We start from the raw sequence: 16058 nt of genomic DNA, 5'->3' as shown, positions 1-16058 counted from the left end.
CCCGTCCTCAGTCCCTCAACACCGACGCACTTTGAAGATCCCATTTTGCCACCCAGTGTTTTCAGTCTCTCACCAATGTCGCCATATGAGGATCCTATTTTGTCATCCCCCGTACTCAGTCCCTCAACACCGACGCACTTTGAAGATCCTATTTGGTCATCCCCCGTCCTCAGTCCCTCAACACCGACGCACTTTGAAGATCCTATTTTGCCACCCAGTGTTTTCTGTCTCTCACCAATGTCGACATATGAGGATCCCATTCTGTCACCCCTCGTTTTCAGTCCTTCACCATCAATATACTTTGAAGATTCAACTTTGTCATACCCTGACTGCTTTTTCTGGATGGGGACTGAAGAGGACACAGAAGAGGAAGCAATACCTTCAACATCTAGCGGAATTACAGCAAGACAGAGTTCCAGACACGTGTTTTTTAGACCTCACTACGTCTTGTCAAGTGACTCTGATTAGATTGGGATCTGTAAAAACTGAAGACCTATTTGGGAAGTCACATTAGGACATCATCATTTCTCTCATGTTTTTTATTAAAGCCATTGGGTTTCTAGGAAGCCTGTGGAAGCCTTCGGTAGCGCCTTGCACCGGGGCTTTTCTTTGTTCCGCTGCTAAATTTAGTATTTTAGATGTTAAGGTTTCTGGCAGGACTGAGGAAGCCTTAGGTAGCGCCTTGCACCGGGACTTTTCTTCGTCTTTGTGTTTTCCTCTCAACTCCGTCCTGTTTCAGGGTGTAATAGTGGTGCTTCCCTACACGCTGCTTTCCAATATAGTAAATTATTCTGTCCTGTTCCTCTACTAATGCAGTCTCCCAGTTTTTAATCTTTCAGGTTTTAGCTGCTCATCGCTGGATTCTTTCATCGTTGTCCATGTGGTTCCTGCCTTCTGGATCCCTTGTTTTTCACACCGCTTGTAAGTTTTTGCATTCTACCTTCACATCATGCTGGTGGCAGATCTCTGATTCTCTGATCATTCCAGGTTGGATCTCGTCAGCCAGTAAACCTCCACCTTCAACACCACCAGTCAGACAGTGGAAGATAAGAGAACCCAGTTAACAAAAAAACAGTAAAAAACCTATTTTTACCTGGCTAGCAATTTTAAATATGGATGAAATTGAGGTCAAATTTCAAAGCTGTTCTTTCTTCTGTCCATGTTCACTTTTTTTAACTCTGTTGTCTTTTCTCATTATTTCATTTCTCCGTCAACTCATGTCACTTGACTTGAGTTGACCAACAATTAAAGAAGAAGACCTGCTCCACCTGTAAATCTCCACCTTCAACACCACCAGTCAGACGGAGGAAGAGAAGAGAACCCTGTTGACGAAAAAAAGTAAGAAAACTTATTTTTACCCAGCTGACAATTTTAAATATGAATGAAATTAAGGTCAAATTTCAAAGCTGTTCTTTCTTCTGTCCATGTTCTCTTTTTTTTAAACTCTGATGTCTTTTCTCTTTATTTCATTTCTCCGTCAACTCATGTACCTCAACTTGAGTTGACCAACAATTAAAGAAGACGACCTGCTCCAACTGCTGATCTACTGGTTGTAACAGATTGTGGAAAAGGTGAGGACATGATGACTTGATCGGGAATTCACTTTAATCATCTGTTATTTAGACAGAGATTAAGGAATGTGTGTATTATTATGTGATGATTCTCCAGCATCACCAGCAGCACTGGACCAATCAGGAGAGAGAAGACACAGAGGACTGAAGGGACTCAGAAAATCCTGCTGGAAATCCCAAGATGAAGTTTCCTGATGCAACAGGGGGACACCTGAGGACACAGAATAAAGAAGGACCATGTGAAGCAGGTCCTTCAATAACAAACCAAGCATGAGTTGACCAACACTTACAGCAGCAGGTTCCTTTGTCCATCTACTGGTTGTAACAGATGATGGTGAAGGTTGAGGAGATAATGACTTGATCAGAAACTGTGGCCGACAACTGCAAACGCGCAGCAAACAGCAAAACGAGCTGCAAACAGGTGAAACTGCACGGGAAAAGCGAAACTTCATTATCTTTTTACATTTTTCGTTTCATTTCATTGAAACCACAAAAATGTTTCCACCATAACTTCCAATTGTTGAATATTTTTTTCTATCAAACTTTGAGTAGTGTGCAAGAATTACCCAAACATGCTTTGACTTTATTGATCCCAAAGGGAAATGAAATGTAGTTGTAGCTCATTAATTCAGATTCTTCAAAGAGTTATTGCAGATGACTGATTGCTGTCAGCAGGAAAGATCTTTTGTAGCTGTCTGTGTTGCAGCAAACCTGAAGAAGCCTCTGACTGATGATACTCTGTTTTCCCCATACAGACTCATGAAGAGGACGGTCAGAGTCGTCCATAGCTTTCTTGACTCTTCTGAAGAATCTTTCTTTGCGTCATCTCCAGAGGTTCCACAGTCATCACCAGAACAGAACCAGAACCAATCCAGCCTTCTTTATCAGATTGTTGAACCTTTTGAGGTTCCTGGCTCTGATGCTGCTGCACCAACAGATGATAGCAGAAGAGATGACACTCTCAGCAGCAGACTTAAAGATCTGCAGCAACTTGCTGCAAACCTTGAAGGATCTTAGCTTCCTGGAGAAGTGCAGTCTGCTCTGTCTCTTTTTGTAGACAGCTTGTCCATGTGGTTCCTGCCTTCTGTTGCGTCTCCAGTCCAGTCTGTGTTCCAGATGAACACCGAGGTATTTATATTCCTGAACCACCTCCACATCTTCTCCCATGATGGAAATAGGGTTTCCTGTTTCTCCTGAAATCAACAACCATCTCCTTTGTTTTGTTTACAGTCAAGATTAGATGATTGTTCCCTCACCAGGCCACAAAGTGGTCCACCAGATCTCTGTACTCAGCCTCTTGTCTTCCTCTGATACCCAACAACTGCAGAGTCGTCTGAGTATTTCTGTAGATGACAGAAGTCGGACTTGTGCTGGAAGTCTGAACAGTAGAGAGTGAAAATGAATGGTGAGAGTACAGTGCCCTGTGGTGTTCCCATGTTGTTGAGCACCTGGTTAGACACACAGTCCTTCAGTCTCACTAACTGTGGTCTGTTTGTCAGGTAGTCACAGATGCAGGTGATTGTTGAGGCCTCCACCTGTGTCTTCTGGAGTTTCTAACAGAGCAGATCAGGCTGAATTGTGTTCAATGCACCTGGGAACCAAAGACCCTGATCCTCACTGTGCTGCCTGCTTTGTCCAGATGACAGCGGGTTTGTTGAAGCAGGTGTCTGATCAACTCCAACTCCACGACGATAAGCAAACTGCAGGGGGTCCTGATATGTGATCGTCTGCTTACTCAAGTGGGCCACCAGGAGTCTCTCCAGGACCTTCAGGATGTGGGACGTCAGGGCAACGGGTCTACAGTCATTATGACTGATGGGTGACTTTTCTTCGGTACCGGAACCAGACAGGATGTCTTCCACAACAACGGAACCTCCTCTTGGGTCAGGCAAAGGTTGAAGAGATGCTGCAGAATCCCACAGAGGGAATCTGGGACTGACAGCATCTGGACCTGCAGCCTCGTTCCTGTTCAGTCTCTCCGGCTGCTTCTTCACCTGACTTCTAGATACAGAAAAGTTGGAGGTGGAGGCAAAGGGAGCAGCAGCGTCTCCTGATGTGGTTAAAGACAAACTTGTGGAAGCAGAAGAGTCCATGACTGAGGTGGAAGATGGAACATCTGAGGTTTGACAGGAAAGCTGTGGGTCAGAGGAGGATGAGAAATCTGTTTGGCTGCAGACAGGAGAGGAAGATGATGAGCTTGTTCCTGGACTGAACCTGTTGAAGAATGTGTTCAGCTCATTTCCTCTGTCCAGAAACTAATATTGTTAAAAAAAAAAGTCATGGTAGCATGTTTTTATGTAATAATGTGTATGTAATGTTTGGAATGAAGAAGATATGCTGCATAATCTGATGGAATTACAAAAGATCATTGTGGCTCCTGCTCAGTGCAAAAACACACATTTTGTTGGTTTCTGAAGAGTAAAAATTGAACAAATGTGTACATTTAAAGATTAAATTTATATTTCACAGTCATCACAATGCTAAAGAAAAGTCTCACAACAGGGTGAAAATCATGGTGTTTATTTACAAGACAGGAAGCAGGAGGAAGATATTAAAGAATGTCAAATATTTTGCAGTGTCAGGTTATTTCTATGTATTATGATGTAATATAATACATGTATTTTTGGACTTATTGTATTCTGTTTCATTTTGTGTGTAACTTTCACTTGATTTGTGAAAGCATGAGGAAGATATTAAATTTTTTGTATATATTTCGCAGTGTCATGTTATTTTTATTAATTATGATGTCATGGTGTATTTTGGAGGTTTTTGTATTCTGTTTAGTCTTTTGTGTAACTTTCACTTGATTTATGAAAGCATGGAAAGTTATTAAGCTGATCATAGAGTGAAATAACATTAAGTTGTAAGAAATTTCAATAAAAGCTTTTTTTGCCGTCACTGCTTTGGTTTTATTCAGATATCAGGTTTGGATCATTTGAGATAATAAATCTGCTTTAGAGCAGAAGGACAATCATTTGATTTCCTTTTTTTATTCTATTTAGACTCGTTGGCATGAATCCTGGTACAAACAAGTTATCTGAGGTCAAGTCATATACAGTAAAAACAGACAAAAGAAAACATTAAAGTTTGATCATCGTTTATGGTTTAAAAACATTAAAGTTTGATCAACTTTTATGGTTTAAAATTAGCCTCAAATTCAGAATCTCTTCTCACATTCATTCTGTTCCCACGGAGTCTAAAGAAACAGATCAAGCTGATCTAAGCTGGGAGGAACTAACAGGACATGGAGAGCTGCATGAAAAAAGAGATAAAGGACAAAACACATGGGAAATATGGGTGTTGCATTATTACCAAACTTCTATCACTGCTGGATCGAAGAATTATGGAATTGTATGTATTTACATCTAATCAAAACCTGCATGAGCTGGCAGGGGCGCAACTACATACTTTCTGAGGCTTTTTGTTAGCATGTTTTCTATCATTCTTAAAGCTCGATAGGAAGCCTGATCCAAACTGGCAACCCACATTAATAAAATGGTGAAATAATATTGACCACAAAACACTGTATTTATAAAAGATATCAACATTTTTCCTACACAATCCTAACAAACGTTTTTAATGTTCTCTTCACAATGTTTATTTATTTACTATTAATCTATTTGTATGATTTGTTCTTTAAATTGCCATCTATATTATTTTTCGGTCTCAGAAAATGACTGAGGGATGAAGAGGCTGCTGTCTGGTTCTTTAGGTTCTGACGGGTCTGCGGTTCCTCTCCTGATCCATTCTGTCTGATATCAAACAACCCACTGAATATCGCCGACACAGTTTTTTAATGCCCCTGTTAAACTTCACTGTAATTGTTTAGCCTGGAATGTGTGTCTTCCCACTCATAAGTAAAATAATAATAATAAATATAGGGCATAATAAAATATTATGTAATACACAAACCGTTCATTCAGTGGAGATATACAAATTCGATTTAGTCCTAAAGGATCAAAAATTGTCCAGGTATTTTCCACATTAACATTTTGTTTTCACTTTTTTTTTTACCCAAAGAGTTTTTACAAATATATTCTTTAATAAATGTAGCCACACTTTTTATTAGTTGTTTCTGCTACTAAATGTTTCTTAAAAATCAGGATGTTCTTCGTTTCCAAAGAGCGTCTTTCAGTTAACAATTATCCACCACAAAAAATCATTCCTCCCCCAATTTTCCTTCAACAACACATAGGCTATTATTATATATGAAATAATAACCTGTAACCGTGGTAACAATAATATCCACACCCGTTGAGCAAAGGAACATCCCCAAAACAATGTCTGACCGTCTCATCATCTCCACATTTTGGTCTGGAAGATTAAGGACTTCTAGTGTCGTTTCTCTTGTATAGAAAAGCTCATGTAGGTAAACATTCATTTACTGTTTGCCAAGCTAAATCAATGGATGTTATAGTCAATCTATAATCAATGGATGCTATTGTCAATCTATAGTCAATCTATAATCAATGGATGCTATAGTCAATCTATAATCAATGGATGCTATAGTCAATCTATAGTCAAGCTATAATCAATGGATGCCATAGTCAATCTATAATCAATGGATGCTATAGTCAATCTATAATCAATGGATGCTATAGTCAATCTATAATCAATGGATGCTATAGTCAATCTATAATCAATGGATGCTATAGTCAAGCTATAGTCAAGCTATAATCAACCGACCCACGTGACCACAAGTCTCACAAGCAAAGCCTCGCGGCGCGTTGTTTCTATGTAAACATGACTGATTAGTGCATCATTTCTACCGGATTTTCACAATATATCAGCTACTACAATGGACAGAGGAACTAACAAGTTCATGTCATCATCTGGGAGGAGGTTACTGGTTTCTCAGTCACAAGCTGGTTGCAAACCTGAGGCCAGCAGGTGTCAGTCAGTTATGGTAGATCTGACATTTGGTTTGATGACGTCAATATGAGAAGCTACAGACTGACAGGAGGAACCAAAGAGCTCTGTAAAGGTAAAGGCAAATCTTCTGAAGTTGGGATATAATTAATTTAATTTCACATAATTACCGCGGTAGAAGCCATTTGTTTGTTAAAATTTTATGAAATATATTTGTTCCATTTGGTGTTTGTTGTGAATGACGTAAACTCACAAACGAACGAGGTAATTAGTCCAACGTTTAGAAACTACAGCGGCTGTAATGCGCCACAGCAAAGATAAACAAAGGTAAAATAACCTGACAGGTGATCAACTCAAAACCACTCCTACGTTTTTACTCTCTCTCTCTCTTGTAGTTTAAGCACACTTGTTACCATAGCACCGCCTGCGCCCTGCAAGACGAGCAAAGATTACGTTAAAAACATAACATTCAGTCCGTTACGATATCAAGTTTCCAGGCTTGATATTTATTTCTCAATTATTAATCAGCGCTTCCCTGAACACAGCGATGGTTGATTGACTAGCTGTACTTGGTGCTAACGCTAACACTAGTAGTTAGTGTTAGAATAAAATCTTTAGTGTATGTCAGATACAGACACATTGCATATTGATCTGTTTAGCTAAGATCAATATGCTTACTGCTACACAGTAAGACTGTGTAGCAGACAGGCTTCAAGGTGTAGAAGTTGTATCAGTTCTGCCATTATGCTGTACTTAGCTAACGGGAAGCTAAGTGTGTTTGTGAGACGGCCACGCACGTGACCAGGTAGAATGGGCATCAGCCAATGAAAAGCGGCCCCTGAGGTAAGGTCCATACTCCCATCCTCACTTCCGACGTCTGTCATGGCACCTCGAATGATTAAGTGACACAGTTGCAAAGGGTCAATTTTTTGGGTCATGTGGAACTGATCTGAGCGTTTCCATAGAACGAGCAGAATCGAGACATTGCCTCAGAACTACTGTGACCTCATTGTAGCTATGACCTCATCTGTGATGTGGTCAAACGATCAAAGAACTTCTGAGGTTATGAGGGCTTGTATTTCAAATCATCAGTTCATATTCAGTCAGCTCTTCGAACTTCAACACTGTTTCTAGCCAAAGCTTTTCATCATGAACAGGATTTTAGTTGGCGTGTTTTTTCCCCTGGGTTTTGGACTTGGATATTTGGTTAGCACCAAAATGCAGAAGGTTTTTGACAAAATCTTTCCTGGTAGCGATTCGGACGAAAGTGTCTCTAAGGACGAGAGCACCGAGTCTGTATACGATGATTTCGATTCATTCCTTTTTGAACCTTCCTCCACTGTGGAGGTTCCTTGCGAGCCTTCCTCGCCACAGAAGGAAGCTTCTCCTGGCTGGAGAAGCTTCCTTCTCCCAGAATGATGATCTTGATGCCATCCTTTTTGAAACTTCCCCGGCTGGGGAAGTTTTAGAGGAGCCTTCCATGCCACAGAAGCAAGCTTCCCCGGCTGGGGAAGCTTGCTTCTCCCAGAATGATCATTTCGATGCGTTCCTTTTTGAAACTTCCCCGGCTGGGGAAGTTTTAGAGGAGCCTTCCTCACCAGAGATCCAAGCTTCCCCGGCTGGAGAAGCTTGCTTCTCTGAGCACGATGATTTTTGTGCTTTTCCTTTTGGTCCTTCACCGGCTGGTAAGGACCCAGAAGTTGAATCCGAAGGCTCAACTTTTGCTCGGACGAAGACGGCACAAGAAGACTGGACCCATAAAGAGAGCGCTGTCCGGACTACTGAGATAGGGAACGATTTCTCCAATCTTCCCTCAGAGAAAGGCATAGTTGAGTCTGCAAATTCAAATGCTGTTTTGTCAAACGCAGCAATATATTGGTGCCACGCGGCAGTTGATACCTGGATCCATGAAGCTATCCAGGAAACTGTCCGAGGGAAGGATTCCTCCAATCTTCCCTCGGAAAAAGAAACAATTGAGCCTGAGAATTCAAGTGCTGGTTTGACAAACGCAGCAATAGAAGATTGGTGCCAGGCGGCAGTTGGTTCCTGGATCCAACAAGCTATCCAGGAAACTGTCCGAGGGGAAGGATTCCTCCAATCTTCCCTCTGAAAAAGAAGAAACAATTGAGTCTGAGAACTCAAGTTTGGCTTTGACCAAGGCAGCACAAGCCGGATGGGACACAGGCCCCCACTGATAGCTGGATCCAGGTACCGAAGTGCTGCCCAGACCACTGACATAGGGAAGGATTCCTCCTATCTTCCCTCAGGGGAGACAGTCGTGTCTGGAAAGTCAAGTTTAACTTTGACGAGTGAACAACTAGAAGAAGAGAGCACTTTCCAGACCATAATGGTACAACTTCTGTTACTGTTGTTTTTTGTTTTGAGTTTCTTGTGCTTTTTATTTTTATTACGGTTTTGCTTTTACTTTAGTGTTTTTTCTGGGGTTTATTGTTTCTGTACACTGTTTATAAACTTGCTTCTTTTTTCAGTTCGGTTTCAGAAATATTTTAATGAGAATGACTACAATTGGTATTTTTTAAATTGTACCCCGCTATAAAAATTCCCAGTTTTAGAACATCCTATGTGTTGATGAACTGGACTAAATTGTTCAAAATGGGTAAAACAGCAGTAAGTGTGAACCAAAAGATGAACTGCAGTGTAAAGATTGGAAGGTTATTGAAAGGCAGAACCCTGTGAAAATAAAACCTTCTGAACAAATGGATTAGTAAATTATGGGTTAATATGAGTAAATCATTTATATAGAATTGGAACTGGAACATTAGATGAGTATGTGAATTATTTCCCTCCATGCTGAGAAGGTAGTAAACATTAAAAAAAAGCTTCAGCAGGAATATTTTATAAAAAGGAGGTTTTAGAGGGAGAAGAGGAAATCTAAGATCAAATAATTCAGGGTGTTGTGGAAAAGAAGGACATTTGGCCAGAAACTGTCCTGAGAAACAAAACGCCTGAGTATAATTAGAATCAGCTCTGAGTGAACCAGAGTCTGATAATGAGACATCGCATCCCAAATTAGATGAAGTGAATGAAATGGAAATTGATCAAACAAAGGAAGTTTTGCTAAATTTACACGATTTGCTATCAATGGTTAACATTAAGCCTGAAAATAACTATTGGTTATTGGGAAAAAGATCTTTTTGTGTGACACTGGTGCATGAGGAGCTACTTGTAGAGAATCAACACTAAACTGTAATAAGACACGATTAAAAGCAACTACAGAAAGAAGAGAGTGTTTGCAAATGAAATAAGCAGGAGGAAGCAACAAGTATGTTTATTTAGACTAGGAGAACATGAAGCACAGGGAGGAGTTGCAACTCCTGCTCACAGCAGCTTGCAGCAGCTCAGCAGGGGAGAACAGGCAGAAGCTGCAGCGGTGCTGCAACTCCGACCCCCACCAGGTCCAACTGACCACCATATGAAGCCCCCTGGCAAAACACTAGTGCATGATAACAAAGTTACAACTTTAGAAGTAAAGCAACAGAAGACTCCCACATTTTAAAATGAGATGAAACTAAAACATATCTCATGATACAAGAGCCAAATGCTAATGAAGCAGCAGAAGAATTAGGAGTTTCTCTTGAAATCCTTATCAGCTCTTTTTCCTGCCCCTGCAAGAGGTGAGAGGAGGTTCATGAAGGGGGGAGTGGGTTTGTTTTGTGCTCCATCTGACAATAGAGATAACTCAGGCTAGTGGAGTAACCTTAAACATAAACTGTGAAATCTAAAATCACAAAGGATCCAATGAACCTTTTTCCTAAGGAACATAGAAATAGGCTTTTTAACCCTTTGGGTTTTGCTTGGAAACAGGTTATAGGAAGTTGTAGAGAAGTTATTATCATCGCATAACGCAGGATTTTGATGTAGTTTTAGTTTCCTAAATTCAGGAAACAATTTCCTCCATAGAGTGGGTTGTTTAAGTAACAAATGATTATGAGTAATGAAATAATATGGGAAGTTTGAAATGATATATATTTAATTTATATTTAAATATAAATTTATAAATCATTACATTTATAAATGTATATTTAAATGAGAGGATTTGAGATTTAATATTATTATTATAATAAAATAATAATAATTATAATAATTTAGTGTAATAATAAAATAATAATAATAATTATTATTTTATTAATAACTATTATTAATTATAATAATTTGGTATCATAATAATAAAATAATAATAATTATTATTATTATTAATAATAATTATTAATTATAATAATTTGGTATCATAATAATAAAAATAATAATAATTATTATATTTATTAATAATAATTATTAATTATAATAATTTGGTATAATAATAATTCATTATTGAGTGGACATCCAGAGAGGTTGACAAGCAGTGTTAAGGTGCCAACCTGAACATTATCCAACTTAATACATCAATTTAGGCTTTGATGAGAAGAGAGCTGCTGGTTTGGTTCCACGGATCCAGAACTGGATCAATAAAACTTAGGAATGCACTTTAAAGGGTTCTTTCTCTTTAAAGGGTTCTTTCCCTTTAAAGGGTTCTTTCCCTTTAAAGGGTTCTTTCTCTTTAAAGGGTTCTTTCCCTTTAAAGGGTTCTTTCTCTTTAAAGGGTTCTTTCCCTTTAAATGGTTCTTTCTCTTTAAAGGGTTCTTTCCCTTTAAAGGGTTCTTTCTCTTTAAAGGGTTCTTTCTCTTGAAAGGGTTATTTCTCTTTAAAGGGTTCTTTCTCTTTAAAGGGTTCTTTCTCTTTAAAGGGTTCTTTCTCTTTAAAGGGTTCTTTCTCTTTAAAGGGTTCTTTCCCTTTAAAGGGTTCTTTGAAATGCAAAGTTAAGTGACATTTTAATATTTTAAGCTGCTTTAGTAGATGTAACTAAATTGATGAAAGTAAATGAAAGGAATATTTTCTAGACTAAGTTTAGAACCTTTTAATCGTCTTTAATCTTCTCATCTCCTGAAACGACCGTGATTCTTGGTGACCAAAATGTGAAAACATGAATAGTTTGATTAAAAGTAGAACCAGTCAGATTAGAAAGAACACAGCTTTATTTGCTCTCAGTATGAACATCAGTTTAATCATAATTAAACGTATTGAGAAGCTAAAAACAACAGATCGTTAATGCACTTCAACTCTGTAAGAACATCAGCCACATTTTTTTAAAAATTAGAAATGTTTCATCAGCACATCGGGCTCATGTGATCCCAGCTCCAGAAAGGTGAAGGTCTCTGGACATCCTGAAGGTCAAACACCGAGTGGCAGTCAGGAAGACGGACACTTGATGAGACATCCTGCAACTCAGAGGCTGCAGAAGCACCGCACTGATGGTTTACCAACATCTGGAAACACATCGGAATATATTAGGAATGGATTCTGACACTTAAGTTATGTGCAACATCCTGGCTAAAATTAGCGCATGCATATTCGGCACTATTGCAGGTTTTATAGTAGTTTAATGCAAAAATCACCGTTAGCTCACCTGCACCGTCTGAGCCACCTGCTTTCCTCCCGCTGCAAGGCGGAGATCAGCTGTCCTCCTCCCACCGGCGCGTTTCTAAGCAACACAATCTTAAGACTGCCTTGTTTTTTGTAGTTTTTAAAAAAAATTTCTGAAGACTTCTTTTTTTTATGTTTTTGCCGTGGGGAGTCTGACAGAGCATTCTCTGTTTCACTGTGTTCACATGCAACAAACATTCCTCTTCCTCTGATCCAGAACTAACAAGCCGACCAGCAGAACCCAGAGAATATGAGGAGCAAGGACAGAGAATTATAAGGACCGAAGTTAACTTTTCCATCCAATTCAATGCAGATTGAAACACCCAGATTGAATTGTTGTTCACTTATTTTTCTTCATTCTGACTTCATATTGCTGCAACCAGACATGGGCAGGTTAAAAAGTGGGAGACCCAGGCTGAGTTGCTTTATAAATTTGTCTTTTGCTTGATTTTTACATTTCATTTAACAGGCCAGCTACACAACAGCAGCTATAATTTAATGTGAAATAACCGGTTCGTTGTCGTTTTTATGAAAGTGTTTAGCGCTAGTTTGAAGCCGACTTCATGCATGTAAACACAGCCAGCATTGTTGCCATTTAGCTGCACGACAGGAAGAAATACAACGCTAACTCATCAGGATTATGTTTGATAGTGATCAAAGGCTGGTGCTGCTCTGTCATTGTTCCCCAGCGCTATGTGTTGTTCCGTCTTTGTTAACCCGGACTGCCTTCTCTGTGGGCAAAGACGGCTTCAGAATGAGCGAATGCAAAGTGTGTGTCGTGCTTTCCTGGATGTGTGTGTTAGAGTTACGACTGACAATCTTCAACTGACTTTGTTCTCTCATTTCCTTAAGGCTTTTATAAACCTTCAGTTTGTATTTTTTACTCTAAAGCACTTAAGTTTTTTTTCTCTCCTTTGTGTTTGATACAATCTTGTTACTCTTAAGATTTATATTTATACAGATATACATATTTTTGGTATCTTCTTATCCTCTTTTGTCTTTTTTCCCCAAGTTTTGTGCTAATGTTGAAAAACCATGATCGCAGTATTCATGGATGCATGTTGTAATATTAACTTTTTTTTTTTTTTTACATTCATGTATGAACTGAAAATTGTAAAACAAAAAATACTTTTAATGTCCTGGTGTGTAAAATGTATGTATAAATTAAATTAACCAACTTGAACACGAGTGGATTCATATGTGAAAGAAACATGACACCGTAAAATTGTTTTAGATGTGCAAGTAAAAATGCTTAAATGAAATGAAGAAAGAAAAAAAAAAAGGTGTAGGCCAGCCTAGACGTATTCATTACCATGGAGGATCTGGTTATTAGCAACTTTTTGAAGAACCTTATGAGTTAAAGCAAGATTTAATATATTATAAATATTTTCAAGCTATTATATTGTTTTTTTTCAGATTATTATCTCAAATTAAGACTTGAAATATAAATTAAAGTTTTTCCTGGAGAAAATGTTGGCTTTGTATTATTCAGTAATGCATCGGGTAACAATGTCCGCCGATTGGACCACCTCTGGATTTATAATGTGAAGTTCGTGTCTTAGAATGACTGCAAATAATTATCTGAGCATTACTATATATATATATATTTTTTGCTTCTGGAAGAACTAGCATAAATGTGGAAAGGGTTCCCTGCATTAATATTTGGGTCGAGGAGCGGTTGGCCAGTAGGTGGCAGCATACGGAGTGATGAACAAGACAACGCGATACTTGTGTTATCTGCGTTATTTGTAGTCCAATTTCTCTCACGCACCAGCGCGTGCGTTCGTCAATGGAAGTCATGGCAACGACGTTAGCGTCCTCGAGCCTATAAATGACGCCGACCTTCTGATTCTTTCCCCTTTGCTACGGGACTTTTGAGAGAGACGCCTGAAGGAGCCTTTAAAGCCTCGGAAGGTTTGAGCTTGTCGAGAATCTGCTGTGCAAAACTTGCTGAAGAAGAACTTGCTGAAATTCGCACTTGCTGAAGAAACCCGTGGATACCAAACCTGCGAAAGACGTTTCCTGACCGGGAGAAGAAGCAGCAGGGTGACCAGCTGGAAGGTTAAATCATTCTTCTACTATTTTTAATAAACAAAGCAAGTTATTACTAAGATATTAGTGACTTGTTTAGTTTATTTTGCGTGTGTGTGTGTGTGTGTTTTAAAGAAATGACTGCTGCTGTAGAAAAAAAGAGTAGCATTCTTTGCTAGCATAGATCTAACTAACTAGTTAACTAATGAGCCTTTTTCTTTACTGAATTTCGCTGGAAATGTCGGGAATGTTAAACTGTGGTGTAATAATTTAAGAAATATATGCATTTTACTGAATTATAGTCAAATTAGTTCAATTAACTTCAAATTCCTGAAAAATTAGCTTGTTTTTTGACCGTTATTTTTTGAAAAATGCCGTGGTAAACACTCAGTTTCCATGGACACGCAAAATGAAATGCCTTAAATATTTAATATTATTTTTTAAAAACATTTTAAAAAATAGTGTTTACCCTTATAATAACCTATATTTAATTGTTTAGTTTCATTATTTTTTCAAGATAGGGACATGTTGATGTGGTTTTTTTTTTTTTTAAATGCCCTGACAAACATACTTGGTTTCCATGGTAATGACATCAGACTAACGGTTTGTTAGGACGCTTTCCATAAAATTTCCATTCATGTACGCGTTCACACACTGATGTTTATAAGCTAATGGATTGTAGCCACAGATGTTGTATCGTGCCAGCAATAAACTCCAGCTAAAGGTGAGAGAAGTGTCTTGCTCAAGGACACAACGACAGAGGCGGACCATTGCAGGGCAAACTCCTACCACTGTCGCCCAGTAATAAGCATTGTAAGTGTGTGTGTTCGTTAATGATAGACCATTAATAGGCAGTGAATCGTGTATAGTCGTAGTGATCATCAATCAAAGCTAATTTTCACAACAAAATAATGATTATTTGTGGAAATCATCTTTGATGACTTTGGATTCCAATTCTTGGTAAACTGGAGATGGTTCTTTGCCCTTTTTGTCTTTTTGATAAATGCCTAGACAAACTATTTAGTTTCCATGGATACATTGGTGACATTATTTAAAATGACTTCAACGCAAGCTTTGTGAAAATGTGTCATATGTAGTCTCCATGGATACATTGATTAAATAACAACACACAGCTTTATTCTTATAAAAAGTCATTAAAGAACAATCAATGTGTGCCTGTTGATTTCACAAAAGTAACTAAATTATTTAGTTTATTGTAATTACTCAAGACCAGAAAAACAGCCTTTTGTTCCATTGCATTTTAGTGACGTATCATTTTCAGAAGTCACTTGAATGTTAACAGTGAATGTAAAAATTCATTAGAAAAAACAATCATCTCAGTTTCAGTGGGTCCAGTGTGATTCATTTGTTAGTTAAAATCTTGGAGGGATTGCAGGGGTTTGACATTGTTTATGTGGTTTAAAAAGTTATTTCTGGTTTTAGAAGATCCGTTTTGTTTTATTCAGATCTTTGGAATAAGTAGTCAGTGTCTGGTCCAGGTTTCAAAAAATGCCTCAATAACACATTCGGTCTCCTTGGATACGTTGCTTGAAATAAAACCTTCATACTTGAATATTAGAAAAGTTTTTAGATACATATTTGTCCTGTATTATTTCTAAGTAGTTTAGTTGTATTAACTAAACCATTATTGCTTAGTTTGCTTTTTCTAAGAAAGAGGAGTTTTGAATAATTAGTTGTTTACGAAATGCTGTGTTGGTCCTTGCATGTTTGGAGCTGTAATATATTTTCACGCTGATTACATTTTCAGAAAGAGTCAGCAATATTAATAGTGGTGATTGGAAAACATTTGACTTTAGTTTGAGAAAATTACTTTTAGTGAATCCATTTGTTGCAGGGTTTTATTTTATTTTAAGAGTTTATGGCTAGGGATGAATTACCAATAAATCTAAATTTGATTTATTGTGTTTAATGATTGATTGGTACCAAGATGAAGCTGCAAGTTTGTTTGTCTGAGTGCTGATGGTTTATACGTGTTTGATCAATGAGTTTTAGAGTTTGTTCTGGTTTTTATGTAAAATTGTGTTTTTTGCTGTTTTTTTGGTGTGACTAAAGATAAGCTTTATTTATTTTATCTCTTAATTCCCG

At 38.1% G+C, this 16058-nt stretch overlaps 1 protein-coding gene and 2 long non-coding RNA genes across 3 annotated transcripts in view; 2 read left to right on the top strand and 1 right to left on the bottom strand.

Annotated features, from left to right (window-relative positions):
- Positions 1 to 1775: 1775 nt before the first annotated feature.
- Positions 1776 to 2664, top strand: LOC116716196 (uncharacterized). Its single transcript, XR_004338406.1, has 3 exons — positions 1776 to 1819; positions 1900 to 1992; positions 2327 to 2664. It is a non-coding gene; the product is annotated as an uncharacterized LOC116716196 (long non-coding RNA).
- An 8925-nt stretch (positions 2665 to 11589) lies between these two features.
- On the bottom strand, positions 11590 to 12213 carry LOC116716109 (uncharacterized). The gene is made up of 2 exons (XR_004338390.1): positions 11905 to 12213; positions 11590 to 11764 (listed from the first exon to the last, which is right to left on the bottom strand). It is a non-coding gene; the product is annotated as an uncharacterized LOC116716109 (long non-coding RNA).
- A 3672-nt stretch (positions 12214 to 15885) lies between these two features.
- The window catches only part of LOC116716107 (OX-2 membrane glycoprotein-like), a 32566-nt gene continuing 32393 nt past the window's right edge, over positions 15886 to 16058 (top strand). The window contains exon 1 of the mRNA XM_032556912.1: positions 15886 to 15912. Coding sequence (XP_032412803.1) covers positions 15901 to 15912 — 12 coding nt within the window. The 5' untranslated portion in view covers positions 15886 to 15900. The remainder of the gene's footprint in view (positions 15913 to 16058) is intronic.

Source organism: Xiphophorus hellerii, chromosome 24 (genome assembly GCF_003331165.1).
Source record: "Xiphophorus hellerii strain 12219 chromosome 24, Xiphophorus_hellerii-4.1, whole genome shotgun sequence".
Taxonomy (NCBI): Eukaryota; Metazoa; Chordata; class Actinopteri; order Cyprinodontiformes; family Poeciliidae; genus Xiphophorus; species Xiphophorus hellerii.
This window is presented reverse-complemented; position numbering and strand designations above follow the sequence as displayed.